This window comes from Eubalaena glacialis, chromosome 1 (genome assembly GCF_028564815.1).
Source record: "Eubalaena glacialis isolate mEubGla1 chromosome 1, mEubGla1.1.hap2.+ XY, whole genome shotgun sequence".
Classification (NCBI taxonomy): Eukaryota; Metazoa; Chordata; class Mammalia; order Artiodactyla; family Balaenidae; genus Eubalaena; species Eubalaena glacialis.
In genome coordinates, this window is record NC_083716.1 from 178,840 (window position 1) to 198,952 (window position 20,113).

The window sequence follows — 20,113 nt, forward strand, 5'->3', positions numbered from 1 at the left end:
AGGAATGGTAGGCCAGATGGCTGTTTGTGAGTGGGGCTCATCAAATTTGAGCTTGATTCTGGGGAGGCTGTTATTTGGGGAACCTCCATCCATATCCCTAGGTCTTTCCTCTTGGGTTGGTCATGCTCCCTGGGAAGAGTCTTCCAGTCTCCTGCCTGGAGCATATAGACCTGGCTGCCGATATTTTGGGAGCCAAAGATGGACAGGAGTGGGGAGGGTCAGCTTACTGGATGCAGTAGACCCACCTCCAACTGTGCCTGCTGTCCCCTTCCTGGAATCCCTGTTTGCAGAGAATAGCCTCCCAGGATGCTACCAGTCACCCAGTGCCACTTCCTGGAATGTGAAAAGGGGTTTAGGAATCTAATTGCTTCTTAAGCAATAAGACAGTACCTATGCAAATAATCAAGCTGTGAAGACTCACCCCTGAGTAACAGGGACAGAATCCCAGCCCTCATGGAGCTCAGTGAGTGGAGACAGAAAATAGTCGCATAAATATGTGATCATTTCTCCAATGAAATGTGCATGCAAGGGATGCCTGCCCTTTAAAAGAAAGGCTTGGGGAGAGGTGTTGCCATGGACCCGAAGCAGTCTCTGAAAACTCTCCCATTGTGCCCAGACTGCAGGCTGACCGGCTCCTGATCCTGAGCAGTTTCGGTGGCTGGTCTTACAGGCCACCAAGCAGGTCAAGGCGCCCGCGGCATGACTGCTAGTAATGGCCCGCTGCCCGGGGAACGGCAGCGGCGGAGGGTGGCTCGCGTGCTGCTTGCTGCATGTTTGCTGCATGTTTGCTGCTTGCTGGGCCCGTGGCCCTGGGCTCTTCACTCTCCACTCCCCACCCCCGCACCCCCCAACCCGCGGAGCACCCCCTGCCCATCCCCCGTCTCTGAGTCCCGCCTGCCCAAGCTCCTCCGCGGCCCCGCACCCCTCCCCCACCGCGGCCCGCGAGAGATGGCTGGTGACCACCCCCCCCCACCCCTCCCCGCGCGCTTCACGCTGGTCGCGGTCCCCCCCTCCCAAGGAAAGAGCCAGGATGAAGCGCCCCGCTCGCAGCGTGCCCGTCCCAGACGGGGGCTCACCTCGTCCGGTCCCCGCAGGGCAGGAGAGGCACGAAGCGCGGCACGGAGCCCGAGAGTCGCGCCTTCGGCGATGGCGGTGACCACTGGACCCAGAGGCGGCGCGGGGTCAGCAGCGCCAACTCCTGGCTAAAGCGCTGGGCCTGGGACCAGCCATAACGCTGAGCCAGACACTGGCCTTGTCGCTCAGCCTGACATCCCGCGACTAATGAGGAAACGCCAGGCGACCTGGCAATTCTAATGAAACAGCCCATCTGCGTGCAGCCACCCTGACCCTGGTGTCCCTGTTTGCAGGGGGAAACTTTACCCCCCATTCTGCCGCCTGAAGCAAAGTCCCCAGCTCAGTGTAGCTCCCTCCTGCGAGGTTCCCCCAAGGGTCAGCTAAGCTGAAGCCCAGCAGGGTCACTGGGCTGCTGCCAACGTCCCAGTGGTCTGGTCTACCCTGGGGACACTTCAGCCTGCAGACTTTGGGTCCCAGCTCCACAGACAAACACACCACTGGTCTCTGGGTCCCTCACAGGTACGCCCACAGGGAGGTCCCTGGTGTAACCCCTGAAATCAAGCTACTGGTGCAGCCTCGTGGGGCTGTGAGAAACACACCTGTGTGCTCGTCCTGCAGTGCAGGAGGCCTCCTTGCTGGGCCTGGGCCACTCCGGGCACACTGGGGCCTCTCTCTGGGCTGCCAGCGGGGCCCAATGGCTGCCGCCACATTCTCAGGTTGCAGCCCCTCTGTCCTCGTCCCATCAGCTGACTCTGTCACCTTTGAAACTACCCTGTGTCCTGTGTTTGGCTTTCCCATCCTTTCACAGTTGCCACTGGCCATGCAGCAAGGGCCCTAGTCAAGGCCCTAGTCAAAGGCGAGCAGGGGCTACTCTTCGTTGCGGTGTGCAGGCTTCTCATTGCGGTGGCTTATCTTGTTGAGGAGCACGGGCCCTAGGCGCATGGGCTTCAGTAGTTGTGGCACGCGGGCTCAGTAGTTGTGGTGCACGGGCTTAGTTGCTCCACGGCATGTGGGATCTTCCTGGACCAGGGTTCGAACCCATGTCCCCTGCATTGGCAGGCGGATTCTTACCCACTGTGCCACGGTATTGCCAGGAGGTGGAACAGCCTCAAAGATTTCCACTCCGCCCTTTTCACCTCCTCCCCCTTCTCTGCCAGCCAACCTTTCCCTAGTAAAGGTCAGGATGATAAGGGATTACGTAGGCCTATTTAGAACGTTCGAGATTCTGCTCTGACCATCCCTCAGTGGGAATGGCCAAAACGGGGTCTGGGGGCTTAAACTTAATTCTAGCTCAGCCCGCTGGAGCCTCTTGTTGAATGGCAGGACTCTACACCACGAAGGCAGGGACCACGTGGCTGAGTGCCCTCATGGTGGCCATCGCAGGCCAAGGTGTAAAAATGCCCTGATCCCACTCACACCTGACCTCACCTGGATGGAAGGCCTGGGTGATCGGAGGAAAGGCAAAGTCACAGAAATGTGACGCACTGACTTTATGGCCAGGGATACAGGGCAGCGCTCTGACTCTGGGGGAGGGAGCACCTTAGACCCCAGGAGTTGTGGGGCGTGGGGTGGGCCAGGCATTCTGCTTTTTGTCCCCTCTGTGTAGCACTACCGCTTGAATCCAACAGCGGGGACAGCCGGCGCTCTGACCTGCAGCTGGTCCGTCATCACCATCCCACACACTCATGCGGCTGTGGGCAGGTGCTGGACTCTCCTGCTGGGTCTCAGGCCACCAGGAGCAGCTCCAACACACACACACCTCATTTCAGTCGGACTGCTACAAAGTCTTGGGCTTCTCCTGATGCCCAAGGGCCACCTATGGCAATAGAAGCTGCAACTACCCAGTGACATCACCTGTGGTACCCAGTGACATCACCTGTGGTTTAACCAAATCAGGCAGTTCATTTCTATAAACAGCTTTATTGATTAGAATTCACATGCCATACACTTCACCCATTTAAAGTGTACAATTCATTGGTTTACAATATATTTTCAGAGTTGTGCAACCAACACATCAAGTTTAGAACATTTTCATCACCCCATAAAGAAACCCCCTACCCTTTAACAGTACCCACTACCCCCTTCTGCAGGCCCTGGCAACCACTAATCTACTTTCTGCCTCTATGGATTTGCCTATTCTGGACATTTCATATAAATAGAATCATGCACTGTGTGATCTTTTGGGTCTGGCTTCTTCCAGCATCACGTTTTCAAGGTTCATACGTGTTGTAGCACATATCAGTACACTTCACTGCTTTTTATTGCCAAATAATATTCCATTGTATATTCTCATAAATTCTAATGTATCCACTGTATTGAGCTATCACATTTTGTTTATCCATTCATGAGTTGGTGGGCATTTGGGCGTTTTCTCACTTCTTGGCTATTAAGAATAATGCTGCTATAAACAATCATGTACAAGTTTTTGTGTAGACACGTTTTCACTTCTCTTGGGCATATACCTAGGAGTGGAATTGCTGGGTCATATGGTTACTCTATGTTTAACCTTTTGAAGAACTGCCAGACTTTCCAAAGTGACTGCATCATTTTACATTCCCACCAGCACTGTATGAGGGTTCCAATTTCTCCACGTCCTCACAACATTTACCTATCTTTTTTGACTATAGCCATCCTAGTAGGTGTGAAGTGGTATCTCATGATACAACTGATTTGCGTTTCCCTAGTGACTAACAATGTTGAGCGTCTTTTTGTGTGCTTATCAGCCATTTGTATATCTTTATTGTAGAAATGTCCGTTCATCCTCTGCTCATTTTCTAATTGTCTTTTTATTACTGAGTTTGTGAAAATTAATAAAGGGAAACCTCATTTAAAATGGAGTTGGGAGGCCAGCAGAGGGAGCTCTCAGGCAGGTATCTTTTTTTATTTTTATTTTTATTTTTATTTTATTTATTTTTGGCTGCGTTGGGTCTTCGCTGCTGTGCGTGCGTTTTCTCTAGTTGCGGCGAGCAGGGGCTACTCTTCGTTGCGGTGCACGGGCTTCTCATTGCGGTGGCTTCTCTTGTTGTGGAGCACGGGCTTCAGTAGTTGTGGCACACGGGCTCAGTAGTTGTGGTGCATGGGCATAGTTGCTCCGCAGCATATGGGATCTTCCCGGACCAGGGCTCGAACCCGTGTCCCCTGCATTGGCAGGCAGATTCTTAACCACTGCGCCACCAGGGAAGCCCAGGCAGGTACCTCTTGACTGTCAATTACAGACCTAAGGAGAAGGATCACCAACAGGAAAGAGATTCACTGCATCTCTTACAGGAAAGTGACGGCCCCAGCTGCCAGGCCAACGAGAACCTGTCATCACCCTGAACTCTCATTTTCCTCCAATTGACTTTTCTTCAAAACAACCCCTCCCAACTTCCTCCCTTTTCTCTATAGAGAAAAATGGTAAAATAACTGGCTGTTTTATTTTTTAGGTTAGCAAGTTGAAAGTATTCTTTATATATTCTAGACACAAGACCCTTATCAGATCTATGATTTGCAAGATTTTTTCTCTCATTCTGTGGGGTGGCTTTTCACTTTCTTCAGTGTATCCTCTGAAACACAAAAGTTTTTAATTTTGGTGAAGTCCAATTTATATATTTTTTTCTTTTGTCACTTGTGCTTTCGTTCCTAAATTACTTCATGAAGGATAGCAGCCACCTGACCTCAACACCAGCCCTGGGGGGTTAGGAAAAAACTTCCTTTACGTTGGAGCCATTTCCCTTTGGGTACCTGTCACAGTACTGCAGCCCATACTAAGACAGAGACTCCTTTGGTAAAGAGTTTTGGTAATCTGGTTCTCTTTGCATGAAAATGTCTTTAGTCTATCCTCAGCCCTGAAATAAAGTTTTGCTAAGTAGGCAATTCTGATTTGGATTTTATTATTTACCTGAAAATATCCGTTTCACTCTTCATTTGTAGATGACTTCTTTCTTTCTTTTTTTTTTTTTGGCCACCCCACGCAGCTTGTGGGATCTTAGTTCCCTGATCAAGGATGGAACCCCGGGCCCCAGCAGTGAAAGCATCCTAACCACTGGACCTCCAGGGAATTCCCATGTAGGTGATCTTTTTATCTCCACCCTTGAATTTGCAGAACTTGGGCACGAATACAAACGGAGGCCAATAATATGTGCCTAAACATTTGAAATTTATAAATCAAAGTAATTTAAATAAATGATTTCACTGTTAAAGTTTAATTACATCTTATTTTATACAAATAAAACTATTCAGTCTAGTGTTCAATAGATACCAAGTTACCAATGTAAAGAGTGTTATGCTGCACTCGTGTTATGTCTAGACCTATAAATACATACATTTCAGAGTGATATGAATTGTTTAATGTTGCAAAATGTTCCTCAGCCACCTCGTGCAGCTGCTATGAATGATACTGCACACACTTCACGAGCACCGGGACCACGAAATGGGACAGGAAGAGAAATAAGAAGGTAGATGTTTGCCACAGTGCTTGGCAATGAAAAAATCAGTTACGTGATGCCTCTAAAAGGAAGCGTTTTGTTAATAACTTATCTTTTCCTTGTCTAAGCACTTACTTCTGCCTCTCAACTCCTTCCCACACTGCTTAGCAGTATTATCTCTGATTTCTCCGTGCTATTGAAACCAAGGCCCCCTAAAACCGAGTTCCCTTACTGAGTTCATGATTCATCTCTCCACCCAAAACTTTATTCCCTTTCTTGTTCCCTCTGACCTCAATCCTGTGCTAACTGAACACTAATCATCCAGAGTCAGGTGACTAAGATGGCTGCTGTTGATAACATCGCTAATGTACTAAAATTGCCTTGTAGACATCATCGTTAATGTACAAACTCAGGTTGTTTCTCCAAGGCAAGATGAGCTCACAGACCCCCCCAGCCATGGACTGCCTGGCCTGAGAATGTAAACCAGAGACAGCCTGACTCCTGAAACTAGACTCAGAAATGTCATAGAAATGTCACAAAACGATGATGAATCCCAGCCTCTTTCTTTGTTCCCCATTTTAAAAAATCCCCTAACTCAAAGACCAAGTTGGTCGGAGGCTTATCTGAGCTGGTCTGAGCGGATCTGAGGCTTGTCTCCCACTCCTTTGCTTGGTGTCCTATAAACACCCGCTGTCAGAGTCTGGCTTTCTGAGCGGGTTACAACTGCACGTTGCCCTGAGGGCTGACTTCAGGTCACAGGTGTATCCGCCCAGCTCTAGCGAGCTCCAGTCTACCCGTCCTCAGCACGTTTGGCTTTCCATGCCCCACAGCCACTGCCTCCAGCTGCGAGTCCGGGACCCAGCTGTGGCTCGAGGCGCAGTCACCCGGGTGCGGGGACGACCCGCTTGCCCCGCACCCAGACAGACACACGCCGTTTCCCGGAAACGGCGGGAAGAGCCAAAGGCCAAGGGCACTGCCGGGGCCTAAAGAACAGAGGCGGCGCAGGCCGGCAGACAGCTCCGCCTGGAGCCCGGCGGGCCAGCAGCCCGGGCCTGCGCACTCGAGAGGCCTCCCGGCGGTCCCTCCCGACCACGAGGGCGTCCCGGCCGGCCCCGAGCGGTCACAACCCGGGCTCGGGCTGCGGCGCGCGGTCCCCGCGTGTTTCCACCCCCACGGCTCGGCCGGCCCGGAGCAAACCGGAGGGTTTGCTCTCAGGTCTTCAGGGCTACTTCCTACGACTTGGGGTCCGCCAAAGGCGGCGCGGACCAGGGGACGGACCTGAACCTGAACCTCCACCCCTCGTCCCCGCCCCGGCCCCTCCTCCTGGACACCGGTCCCCCTCCCCCCGCACCCTGACCCCTGTCCCCATACCCTGACCTTCGCTCCTAAACCTCAGGCCCGTCGCCCGGCCACTTCCGCAGCCCGGCTGATCTCGCGAGGCCTGCGAGGTCTCGCGATGCTGGCCCGTAGGCGGGGCGGGCCCTGACTGGCGCGGCCGGGGGTCGGCTCCGCGGCGGGGGGGGGCCGGCCGGAGCGACGTGTCGTCACGCAAGAGCCATGGCCGCCCTGCGCGCTCTGCAGCCCAGCGTCCGCGCCCTGCTGGGCACCTGGCCCGGCTGCCCCGCGCCGCGCTCCTTCGCCTCGAGTGAGTGCGGGGCCGAGGGGGGCGGGCCCGCGGTGGGGGTCCTCCGGGCCCTCATCCCAGGGCCGGACCCCTCCCAGCACCTGCTGCCTGAGCTCGCGGAGCCCTGGGGTCACTAGGGTCTCAACTCCGGGGACTCGGGACGGAGTGCCAAGACCTCTGGCCATTTCAGCGTTCGGTGTGAAAGTCCTCAGACTTTAAGAGAACGTGCGGTTAGCGCCTCTGCAATTGGAAAGGGTCGCACGTGCTGTCCTGCAGTGCCTCCTGCCCAGGCCTCCCCATGTCCACTGCTTCTCTCCGAGTGTGTCCTTCAGGTTCTGCCCCACCCCAGCCAGCGGGGCGCCCCTCCTCCTCTCTCCTGAGCGCACTCGCGCCCCCCCCCCGCATTTTGCAGGAACTCTTGGCCATGTCGATGTCGCTGGGAAAGAATCTCTGCGGCCTCTTCCTTCACCTGTGTGTCCACTTGACCTAGCTACCAAGTCGTGTGGGTTTTACCTGAGTTCTCTTTGACCACCCGCTTCTGCATCCTGGCCTGTACCCAGCCATCATTCCTGGTCTTGTATGTGACAGGCATGCTGCCTTTACACGTGTGATTTCAGTCACTTCCCCACAAGCGCATGGGATAGGTACCGTGATCCCTGATTCCCCATTCAAGGAAGCCACCACCTTGGCTAACCTTCTTCTCCAGGTCATTGCTGGCCCCAGCTCTGAGCGGGCTGCCCACCCACCCCCCCCCTGCCCAGGCCCTGGCAGTTGCCCTTTGCCTGTGTGCCTCCCACCAGACTGTCCACCCAGCAGGGCTGGAACTCTGTTCTGTTTGCAGCTTAATTGCCCTCACCTAGTTGGCATTTGTTTAAAGAAGGCGTTTCCTCATCCCTTGTTTCTACAGGATCCCAGGCTGTCTCTAGTGCGCGTTCTGGGAAGCGCCGACCAAGGCATTCAGGAGAAGGAAGGCTGCTCTTCATTGCTGGGTTTTTTTTAACTTAAGGAAGTGTTTCAGCATCCGCAAAAGCAGACAGCACTGTAAAAGCCAATAATAATTGGCTGCACGCAAGCTGCATGATGCAGCCACCAGGGACTGAGCAGGGGCCCTCAGAGGTCCTGTTAGGGTCACTCTGTCCACTGACGGGTGCGTCTCCCCGGTTTGGTGCCTCCGTGAGCGGAAATCCCCTTTTCCCCCTGCCCCCAGGCGCAGCCTTTGAATACATCATCACAGCCAAGAAGGGGAAGAACAGCAACGTGGGGTTGGTCCAGCTGAACCGCCCCAAGGCACTCAACGCGCTCTGCGACGGCCTGATCGTGGAGCTCAACCAGGCGCTGCAGGCCTTCGAGGAGGACCCGGCTGTGGGGGCCATCGTCCTCACGGGCGGGGAGAAGGCGTTTGCAGGTGAGGTGGGCAGTGTGGTGGCAGGCTGCCCAGGTGTGCGGTCGCACCTGTGGCGTGAGGCAGGCAGCCTTACACCTCCATGAATGCATCAGGAAGATTCTGCGACTTGGGGGTTTATTTACGTAAAGCGGACCAAACCCCAGGCTGCTTGGAGGGGCCCCTCTGACGTTTAACGTTGAGTGTGCTCCGCCAGCAAAACCAGTCTGTACAGGGGCAGTCACGTCTCGGGTGCGAGTGACTAGTGAGTGAGCCCCGTGTCTTCTGAGTCCCCCTCCGCTCTGTTTCCTGTCCGCATCCCTCTGCATCACCTCCATCAGCTCGTATCACAGCGTGTTGCACTGTCCCCCCTGCCCAGCTGTGTGTCCATGTGGCCGTCCCCTGCAACCCTTGATGCCTGCTGGCAGGGCACACTCAGTAGCTACCTGTTGGTGTGCGGTCTCTGCTCTGGTAACTGGGACCTCATTTCCACCCCAGCTGGAGCCGACATCAAGGAAATGCAGAATCTAACGTTCCAGGACTGTTACTCCAGCAAGTTCTTGAGCCACTGGGACCGACTCACTTGGGTCAAGAAGCCGGTCATAGCTGCTGTCAATGGCTACGCCGTGAGTGTCTGCCCATGCCCCCTCCTTGCACTCAGAACACCTGAAGGAATTGTACTTGTGTGTGTGCAGCAGAACTGATTTTTATTTGGGGGAGACCTGAGTCTCGTTCCCAGGCTCACAGGCCTTTTCTGAGCAGTGATGCTGAAGAGCCAAGAACTGTAGAGGGAGGACGTGTTTCAGCATCTGCTGTGTCAGTGGGGATTCAGCTGCTGGGCTTCAGATGCCTTTGTTAATAAAGTCCCCCCAATCCTGAGGCTCCCCGGGAGTGCTCTTCCCCCACTGCAACGTTCAGGGCACACGTGTTGGCTCTCTGTGCAGTTTTGATGACTTTCCAACCTGCACTGCCCTGTAAACTAACCTCTTTCACTACTGTTGAAAGCTCTGCATCCCCTGTTTGGTCCATCGGGGTCTCCTATAGGCGCCTGGACAGCTCAGAGGTGCTGGGACTGGTTGTGGCCTGTAGAGAAGCCAGGAGGGCGTTTGAACTCACAATTCCTTAGTAAAGCTCCCTTGGGGTGAGCGGGTCTGCGGGCAGAGTTTATGGCTGTCGGTTCTCCCCCTCCTGGCTGCCTTCGAGCCCCCACGGCAGAGAGTGGAGTGGCCACAACAGACACTGTAGGACCTGCAAAGCCACAAGCATTTGCTGTCTGGCCCTTTACAGAAAGTTTGTTGGCATCAACTGTGTAGGTAATTTGTGGGAACAGTTAACTAACTTTGCATCTCTGTGTTAATCTTTGCTGTACCCTAGACTGTGTCTCACTTCAATAGAAAATTCAAATAAGCAAATAGAGTGATTTTTGACTGGGTTCCTCCGTGGTACCTCGTGTTGTTTTGCAGCTCGGTGGTGGCTGTGAACTTGCTATGATGTGTGACATCATTTATGCTGGAGAGAAAGCCCAGTTTGGGCAGCCAGAGATCCTAATAGGAACCATCCCAGGTAAAGACTGATGGTAGCTTTGGCATCGGTTCTTTAAGTCATCGTCCACAATCTGCCCACGTCTTGGGGGCATTTGGGCTGTTCCAGTGTCAGACAAAAGCACGTGGGGCTGTCGTGTGAGCCTGGACGGTGGCTGCCTGTCTGCACACTAAGGTCACGTGGGCACAGCAGCGCTGAGAGCAGCTTGGGGGCCTCGGAGCTGTGCCGGCTCCTCTGGAGTGGCCGCGTCCCTTGCCCAACACGAATAGGAAAGGCTGGCCGCACGGTGCATTCTAACCGCAGTGAGTCTTGCTCGTGAGCCACATCTGCGCTGGATCTTTATCGGTCAGCAGCTCAGAGAAAAGAACACGGGGACCACGGGCCAACACTGAGAGCTCACGTATCAGTGGCCAGAGCGAGTCCCGTGGGCTCACCCAGGTTCAGAGCAGGGAATCAGGTCCCCCGTGGACAGGGCGACAGGAACAGTGGGCCAACAGTGACGCCTCTGCCCCTCGGTCCACCTGACGAGGACTCCGGGCTGTGTCCCCACAGGGTCTCTGCCCTGGGTGTAGAGCCTGGAGCCCAGGGCCTCTCCCGAGCCAGCTGGGCTGGGCAGGGAGCAGCCGTGGGGTCAGGAGAGGGTGTCTGGGGTCAGCTGAGGGTGACCACCAGGGTCTTCCCATCCCAGTGCCTGAGGTCTCCACTGCATTGAGGCAGTGTCCGAGTCTGCTGGACTGTGGGTGCCCCCCTCAGGTGGCTCCTTGGCTCGCTCTGGCAGCCCTGGGGTTCACCATGGGCGGATGACCGGGCAGACCACTCTCTTTCCAGCTGGAGGCCATGGAGTGTGCAGGAGGGGGCGGGCAGCGGGGCCCGGGGAGGCGGGAGCCCGGAAGAGAGGGGCATGTTCAGAGCCCTGGGAGGGGGGGGCCTTGCGTCGTCCCACACCTGGAGCGGAGCAAGCTGTGCTCGGAGGCCGCCCCCAGCTGCCCTCTGGGTTGGGTTGGGTCAGGGTCTGGGGCCCTGGGCCGCGAGCTCCGTGTGTCTGTCCGTAGTCTGACTCCTGCATGAGAGGTACTGGTGCAGGGGACGCAGGGCACCAGGCGGGGGGGCCCGAGTGTGGAAAGGAGCCTCCCCTGTGGAGTCTCGGGCCTCCCCCGGCTTCCCCACCTGCTGGACGCCTGGGTTCTGCCCACCCACCCCACCCAAGGGGCCCATCTTCAGCCCTGGGGCACTTGGGGACAGCACGTCTGTGCATCCTGGCCGCAGAGCCAGCCGTGCCCAGCAGCCCTCTGCCCCGCAGGTGCAGGGGGCACCCAGAGACTGACCCGTGCCGTCGGAAAGTCACTGGCCATGGAGATGGTCCTCACTGGTGACCGGATCTCAGCCCAGGATGCCAAGCAAGCAGGTACGGGCCACAGCCGCCCGTGGAGCTGCCCCCTCAGGAAGCTGAGTGGAGGGGGGAGGGCTGCATCCAGGGGCTCCCACCGGTGATCAGCACAGAGCTTTCCCGTGTCCTGGGATCCCAGGAGACTCACTGCCTTTGTTTTTTTATTTGAAATACCACATGCTCAAAGGAGTGACTGAGGCATGCATGCAGGTTAAAGAGCAATAGTGAAACCGCCCCGCTTCCCAGAGCCAGCGTGAGCAACAGGGTCTCCGAGACCCTCCGCAGGCATGCCCTCTCCTGGACCCGCAGTGACCTGTGACTGTAAGAGCCCAGTGACCGCAGCAGCCAAGGGTGGCGGCCCTACCAGGGGGCACCGTGGACCTTTCCTGTGTCCCTGCTGCCTTGTCGGCACCCAGAGGCCTGTGCTGTGGCTTAGAGAACGAGAACCAGCTGCTTCCACGTGTTGTTTACCTTTTTGTGTTTTAGGTCTTGTAAGCAAAATTTTTCCTGTTGAGACACTGGTGGAAGAAGCTGTAAAGTGTGCAGAAAAAATTGCCAGCAACTCTAAAATTGTAACAGCGATGGCCAAAGAATCAGTGAATGCAGGTAGGGAGGAGAGTGGAGAAGGCCGCACAGTGGTGGTGAGGCTTGACAATTTGGGGTCAGAATTATGCATCTTAACTGGTCTGGACAAAAAAAGTTAGGGTTCTTGGTATTTCAATTTTGGCTCTTCGTAGAGTTCTAGTTTCTAGTTGCTCACTCACAAATTCTGTTGAAATGGCCTGAGCTCCCCTTGGAAGCAGGACCCGAGAACAGGGCCAGCCTGGGGGACAGGCGGCAGGGGGCTGGCGCTGGCGTGCAGGGGAAGCCCGGGAAGGGTCGCCTGGGGAACCTGGGAGGAAGAGGCTCCTCTCGGCCAGCAGCTCCGCCCATCTGTCAGGGATGAGCTGGGGGCAGAGAGCGTGTCCCGGCTGTCGCTGTGGACTGGGCATCCTCTCTCTGCCGGCGGGGCAGCTCTGACCGGCCCTCCTCAGAATCGCTTGACTGTTAACATGGCGATTTGTTCTCAGCGTTGGAGTGAGGCTGTCCCTTTGCTCCATGTTGCCTGTCAAGAGGACGGTGAGCTGGGACAGCCGTGTGTGCCCGCGGCGAGCCGCCCTGCCCCCCGTCTCTGCTCACCGGCCCCCCGGGCCCCCGGCCTCGGCCAAAGCGTTCACACAGGCACGAGCGTGTGGAACACGCAGCAGGGGAGGGGACGTGCCGCAAGGCCCAAGGCACCTGTCACTTTGGCTGGGCGCTGGCCGCGGGGACCCAGCTGCAGGTGCCGCCAAGGAAACACTTCCGCGAGCCTGGCACCTGAATCACCTCCACTGCAAAGATGGCCCGGGACTCACTCTGTTCTGCACAGAGTTCTGTTTGCTTGGTGTTGTCCTTAATTATTTGTCGTGCTTTTGAGTTCAGTGTCGTGGGCTTCCTCAGCCCTCTCGTGACTGGACAGAGTTTGCCGTCCCACCTTCCATCCAGGTCCCCGTGCAGGACACTGGGAGGCCGGGAGCAGTATTCACTGGGCGTCTCGGCTGGGGTGGTGCATTTGAGCAGGGAGGCTGTACTTTAAACGTCGGTGAAGTCAAAGTCCACATCAGTCCCCCAGGGTGTTTCCTGTCTCCACAAAAAAGTTCTGCGTTCCCACATCTGGCATCTCAGCTCCTAACTTCAGGGTTTTCTTTTTCAGCTTTTGAAATGACATTAACAGAGGGCATTAAGTTGGAGAAGAAACTCTTCTATTCAACTTTTGCTACCGTAAGTAAGCCTCATTCACGTGGAGAATCACACACGGTCCAGCCATAGACGTTCCTGGCATTTCCTTATAGGTTTTATCACTAAATACCATTTCTCTTTGGTCAGAACTCTTAGCTTCCCCTGTAGCTGGATCACATGTGTTCTATCACTGAGCATTGATTTTTTTTCAAATAAGTACAGTGTGTGGAAGTTCAAAAGTACAGAAACTTACACAGGGTTATTTCCTGTTGCAAAAGATCTTACAAATTGCATCCTTAAACAGCAACTCCTGTATTTAAAATGCAATCCATTTACTCGTAATTTTCCTAGATTGTTCCAGTTACTTGGAATTGGGGCTCGAATATATTATAATACTGAAATCTGAAGCCTTGGAGCATTATTTTCTAGGATATCTGCCAGTAACTCAAAGGAAATCATTCTCTTAGTAGTCATTAAAACTGATCTTTTATTATCAGAAAGTCATATCTAGGTGTTTTATAAAAGAAAGATTAAAAATGGCTTTAGCTCTTGAGGAAGTGCGGGTGCGTGTGTGCACATGTGTGTGATTGCATGCATGTGTGCATATGTGCACACAGTGGAAGGTATGCAGAGGTAGAGCTTGGATTCTCATGTCCTGCTTCCTGACCCTCAGGACACCGCCTGACCTAGAGCACGACTAAATCCAGGTCATGATTTGGTGAATGCCCCAAGTACATGCCTCTGAGGTTCTCTGTAGATGGGAGTTTATTCGACTCATAGGTTCCTGAATGGTTCCTGAATGACCTGAATGACCATCACAAAGGCGGGGCGGGGGTGTTTAATGGAAAAATACCCATTCCCAAGCCGGCCCTGGGAATTGGGATCATTCACAGTTTTCGAGGTGATCCCGCCGCAGAACCCAGTGAGTGGACGGCCGAGGGCAGGGAGGAGCCCGGCAGGCAGTGAGCAGCCCTGACACGGGCAGAGCCTCGCACCCGGACTCCATGCAGAGTGACCATCCACCTCTGCCTTTCCCCTTCTCTCACCAGGAAGACCGGAAGGAAGGGATGTCCGCGTTTGTGGAGAAGAGAAAGGCCAACTTCAAAGACCAGTAAGAGCTGGCTGCCTCTGCCTCAGCACCTCGAGTTAAAGAGGAAAAACACGGCCTGTCAGCTTCAGAAGCAAATAAATCCTTCTCTTTCAAACGCAGTGTCAGTGACACACAGCTTCTCTCCAGCTGTGAGGGGCCCTGGGGGGCTGTGTGGGCTCTCGCCCCACCGAGCAGCAGGTGGCCTTCACCCGGCTCTCACGAGGACCCCCAGCTTGGTCGCGGTATCGTTTGCAGCCGGTGGACATGGCCGCTCAGAGGGATGGCCTCGCTGCTGGGCCTTTAAAGAGATGTGCTCTTGACTAAATGACAAACTTCAGGTCACATTATGCCTTTCTTTTAGTTACCGCTAGATTTGAATGTTCTGTCACTTTTTAAAAACTTTTGTTCGTCATTTTCAGTAACATTCAAACAGAACAAGGTTCTTAAAGTAAGGCACCCACATCCCACTCCGAGGGTGACCACTGTTCACAGGTTCGTGGCTTTCAAGATGCCTTTCTGTGCCCACGTGCGTGAACACACGCTCCTGTGTGAAATTCAGTTTTCTTTGTACAAAAATGGTTCTCCACGTACACGTTTCTGCAAGGTGCACTGATCACCTGCTTCTGTTGCACAAATGCACCGTATTCTTTCGTTTGACTAGCATTTTTTTTTCATTTTACCCATTTTTAAATGTACCTTTTAGCAGCATTCAGTGTATTCACAGTGTTCTTCATCTCCAGACTGTTTCATCACCCCAGACAGAAACCTCACCCCTTTAACACTAACTCCCTACTCCAGCCCCCGGCCCTGGGGACCTCTATTCCACTTTCTTTCTGTCGCTGGATTTAATATGATATTTCCAGGGTCCATCAGGTTGTAGCACTAACAGTTTCATTTCGTTTCATGGCTGAATACTATTCCTACTAGCATTCTTTTCAGTGGCCCTGAAATATTTCATGACGTGTGTATGTTGTGATCTGCTTATTCGCATGGTGTTGATTGTTTAGACCGTGTCCAGGTTCTTGTTTCAGAGCCGTCGTGGTGACGGTGCAGCGAACGTTCCCTGCACAAATCCTTGCATTTCAGCTCGAGTGCGTCTGGAAGGGAAGGGCTGCACTGAGGGGCTGGGCTACTGGGGGGCCGAGACTCCCAGATTGGTGTGAGGACTGCTTGTGTCGGAATACCTGGGGCGTCGGTTTAAAATGCATGTTCCCAGACCTGGCGCAGGATTAGTGCCCTTTGCTGTGGGAGGACGTAGAGTTTACACACCAAGGTTCCTCTGGCGGCCTCATCCCCGGGAGGGCCAGCTGCGTCCCCCGGGTCACCGTGCAGTGTCAGGCACCTCGCAGGACCCTGGGTGAATGAGTGACCGAGGTACCGGGAAACACCTCTGCCCCGACCAGACGTCTGCTGTTTAATCTTCAGGTCACAGCCCAGCTCGGAACTCTAAACCCTCCATTTTACACCAGCTTCTTGAGCAAGTGTCCAGGGGGAGAGTCGTATGAGTCCTGGAGCACGGGATGAAGGCCCTTGTCCTCCTGCTGCCTGGGAGGGCTGCACGGGTGAAGGGGGCAGTCGCTGGCCTGGGTCAGGGCCCCCCAGCCTCAGAATGTCCTCAGACTCTCCAAGGTGAGGCCAGAACAGCTGCACCTCTGGGAGCGGACGCCAGCACTGTGAGGATCCCCCTGGCTCTTGGTGCGGCGCCCACGGCAACGCAGCTGCAGGTGAACAGACGGCCAGGTGAGGGGTGAGCTCTGCTGGCTTCGTTGTGCCCCCACCCCCACCCCATCAGTCTTGCTCTGCAGAGAGAGCCTCACCTGTCGGGCATGATGGGTGCCACTCAGAACCCAGGGCAGAGCTCTGCCTAAGCAAGGGCTCCACGGTGAGACGTGCACCTGCCTGTCCTGGGAATCGGGCCTCAGAGCCCTCCTCCGGGAGCCGCCACCCAGCGAAGGCCTGAGCACGTGGTACAGGCGTTTCCTCCACCTTGTCCTGCAGCCAGACGTGGGCAGCTAGCCTGTTGACCAGCCTGCCCAGCGGAGGTTTCTGCATGTGGCATTGCAGTCATGGCCTTGGGCAGGGCTGGGCCCAGAGTGTGTACCCTCCCCCTACCCAGGACCATGCTGAACACCCAAGAGAGACCCACCTGCATCTGAGGAAGAGCTGAGATGGCTGGTGGAGCTCTGGCCGCCCAGCACCTTCGATGACTCGCCCTTGTGCTCTGGTCATATTTGCACAGCTGGGGGCAGGGCCCAAAAAGAATTGCTCTGCTGATCGTCTGCCCGGGGGAATTACCTCTGCAGTCTCCGCCCAGGCCCTGTCATTCTGCTGTGTGTGCCGTGGTCAGAAGTTTGAGAAGGGCGCAGTGGTTCTATTATGTGACAAGACCCTCCCCAGACAGCAGACACTCAGTTCTGATGGAGTCGCCCGTGAACGGTGGGCAAGGGAGTAGGTACAAGGGGACCATGAGATCAGGCTCTCCCCTGGGGTCAGGAAGGCCAGGCCCAGCCGGGCGGTCTTCATGGCAGGAGAGGTGGGAACCCCATTTATTAAAGCTGTGTAACCGGGGTTTGCACTAGTGACATACCATCTAGAATGAACAAGCAGAGGTATGTGCAGGAGGAAACCTTAAAGTTGAGAAAGTCCGTGCATTAGTTTAATTTTTCACACGCGTTGGGCGGTGACCTTCATAATTGATTCCGAGCAACGGAGCCCCGAGTGCTGGGGGGCCAGTTGTGAGGGGCCCGTCCGAGACTCGCGGGTACCCTTGTCTCAGCGGCTCAGCCGGAAGCCGGGAAAGGGCTCGACATGGAACCTGCACGTGAGAGTGTGTCTCAAAGGTCTGCACCCACGGGGTCGTTTGGGTTCCAGAACATGGCAGGGACAGGGCCCCACCCCCGGGCCCAGGGAACAGGATCTTGTCTTCAGGCTGTGTGCTGGCTCCGGGCTTGGGAGAGACTGGGGACCATGCAGTGGTGTGACTGTGTGCTTTGCTGTGGGTGACGGGGTTGAAGACGAACCCCAGCGGGACTTCGAGGACCGCAAGCCCCAGGGAGCCCTCCACTCCCTCTTGAGTTAATTGACCTCCGGCCCCATATTGTTTTGGGGTTTTGATTTGTTTTTGAAGCTGAGACCTTTCATTCTCATCTCTCTGTATAAAATTGGCTTTTCCCTCTTATATTCCTACTTAAGAGATAAGCTTCAGGGAATGTTGACCTCAAGTCTCTCCACTCAGGTTTTGGAGTAGAAACGGCTCACACTGGGTGGAATTGACCACTGTGGGCGGCCTGAGTGTGGGCCCTGCTCACCACCTCCCTGGGCAGCTTCCTTGACCAGCGAGGCTCCCCAGGGCCGGGCAGTGGACGTGGGTTGTCTGTTGACTTCAGGTTCTCTGCCATCTTTCACGTACAGAACTTCCGCAGGAGCTGCCAGGCCTCCGGGCACGTCACTGCAGGGCTGAGGGTCCATTTGGGAATGAGGTGGGAGGGGGCGGGCTCCGAGGGGAGAGAGCCTGGCCTGTCCTGGCTCCGGGCTGGGCTGTTTCCTGCGGCACAGGCAGCAGTAAGTACTCGGGTGGCTGGCAGGCAAACCGGGCAGCCCTGTAAGGAGGGCCAGAGCATGGAGGGCTGAGAGCCAGCTGGCGTGAGCGAGACCCCGTTTGCAGGCTGGGCAGTGAAGTTAGGTTTTGGGTTCTTAAGCGGGGGTATGATCGGGCCGGTGCAGGCACGAGCATCTGCACTGGGGTCTGCACTCAAGCCTGCATGTGTGGAGCGGGGTAGAGAGAGAGCAGACACAGGGTTGAAGGCCAAGGGCAGTGTCAGCAGGGCTTTTGGTGACATCTCGGCAGGGCACAGGAGCCACCTGCATTAGTCAGCTACTGCTGCATAATAAATTATCCCTAAACTCGGTGGCTTAAAGGAGCAACCATCAGTTCTCCTTTCTCAGTTTGTATGGGGCAGGAATCCAGACAGGCCACCATGGGTCAGCTTGTCTCTGCTGCACAAAGTCTGGGGCCTCAGCTGGAGCCCCGCCTGAGCACTCACTCCCTGGCCTGGTGGTTGATGGAGCATCACTGGTTGAGCTGTGGGCCGCACGCCCCCTGGAGGGCTCACCACGTTCATTCCCTTGGCTTCCTGCTAGTACTGTGTCTGCGTTCCCAGTGTCAGAAGTTCATAAAAAACAGAAGTAAAACCAACAAATTGCTTAGGTAGAGATGAGTAAAAGTGTGCTGTGCACCCACCAGACAGACAGTTTGCAAACCAGGAGCACTCAAACCAAAACATGGAAGGAGGCTGGGAGGATGTTGTTACAAAGCGGCGTGGATAGCGTGAGGGCAGTGATTCTTACAGCGATTGGTTACAAGATTCGAAGTTTCTTAAATGAAAGAGAGTTGGCTAGTGGTTACCTCATGCCAATTGGGGGAACTATTTAAGTTTTGCTTATGATTTTCAGAGGCATGAGCAAGAACTGTCCCAGGTCAAGTTGACCTTTCTTGTCCTGCAAAATAAGCTAAATTAAATTGTGCTTGTCTAATTGGTTTTGTCTCCTCTGGGGATTTTTCTCGGTTGCATTTGATTTTAACACCAGGGCACGTGTTCCGAAGAGAGAATCAGGAGGAAGCCATACTGCCTTTTTTTTTGGCTGTGGTGGGTCTTCGTTGCTGTGCGCGGGCTTTCTCTAGTTGCGGTGAGCGGGGGCTACTCTTCATTGCGGTGCCTGGGCTTCTCATTGCAGCAGCTTCTCTTGTTGCGGAGCACAGGCCCTAGGCGGGCGGGCTTAGTTGCTCCACGGCATGTGGGATCTTCCTGGACCAGGGCTCGAACCCATGTCCCCTGTATTGGCAGGAGGATTCTTAACCACTGTGCCACCAGGGAAGTCCCACCATACTGCCTTTTATGACCTGCCCCCAGAAGCCAGGCAGCAGCATGTCCAGCATTCTATTGGAGGCAGTTACAAAGGTCCACCTGGTTCAAGGAAGGGGACAAACCCACCTCAGGGGAGGCGCATCACTCACTGTGGCGTGTCAGATACAACATGGTGGCGGTGCTGCCATTTTGGAAAAACACAATCATACCTGTCGACTGAAATAAATGCACAACATAAAAGTTGAGAATTATGCTTTATTCGGCGGACTTGCTGAGGACTTAAGCCCAGGATACAGCCTCTCAGCTCTCAGGGACTGTTCCGAAGAGGTAAGGGAGTGTAAGCAGACAGGGCAGGGGGTCCCTGGAGACAGAGAACCAGGAATGGCTTTCTGGACATATGAGAACCCGTTTTGGCCTATGCCATTTTGTGATCTAAGCCTGGCCCCGGTGCTTGCCCTTGAACAGGTCTCAGTAATCAGTGATGTTAAGCGAACAGAGGAACACAGGGACAGAGAAAAGGCAGTGATAAAGCAGAGTCCTAGTTCCTCCTCAAGGGATAAACATAATAATATACCTTGAGTTCTGCAGGAACTAAGGTCCCTACCCAGGTGGAGAGTGGAATGGTGATGTTGACCATCCTGACTTAAATCAACGAAGACTTGACTCTGTCGACCTGACCTTTGCCCCAATTTTATGCTAAATTCTCTGCTCAAGCCCCTTCCTGAATATGCATGTGCCCTTAGCTTAAAACTTCCCCAGTTTTGCTGGTGGGGAGACACTGCTTTGGGAAAGATCCCCGGTGTTCTCCTTACTTGCTGTGATAAATTCTTCCTTCTCCCGATCTTTATTGGCTTGGTTTTGTCTTTCGGCTCAACACCCACCGAGCGGTGAACCCAGTTTTCCGGTAACAGGAGCAGCCAGTATGTACAGGAGTTTTTGCAAACAAAACAAAACAAAAAAACAGGTAGTCCGAACAGCAAAAGATT

At 54.7% G+C, this 20,113-nt stretch overlaps 1 protein-coding gene and 1 long non-coding RNA gene across 2 annotated transcripts; one reads left to right on the plus strand and one right to left on the minus strand.

The window, feature by feature from the left end:
- Positions 1–3,004: 3,004 nt before the first annotated feature.
- On the minus strand, positions 3,005–6,955 carry LOC133084822 (uncharacterized). The gene is made up of 3 exons (XR_009699477.1): positions 6,858–6,955; positions 4,955–5,198; positions 3,005–4,291 (listed from the first exon to the last, which is right to left on the minus strand). It is a non-coding gene; the product is annotated as an uncharacterized LOC133084822 (long non-coding RNA).
- A 12-nt stretch (positions 6,956–6,967) lies between these two features.
- Positions 6,968–14,377, plus strand: ECHS1 (enoyl-CoA hydratase, short chain 1). Its single transcript, XM_061181516.1, has 8 exons — positions 6,968–7,125; positions 8,312–8,509; positions 8,984–9,111; positions 9,949–10,048; positions 11,328–11,432; positions 11,901–12,020; positions 13,147–13,214; positions 14,222–14,377. Exons 1-8 carry the CDS (start codon positions 7,038–7,040, stop codon positions 14,285–14,287), a joined length of 873 nt encoding a protein of 290 aa, XP_061037499.1. The 5' UTR covers positions 6,968–7,037; the 3' UTR covers positions 14,288–14,377.
- Positions 14,378–20,113: the final 5,736 nt, after the last annotated feature.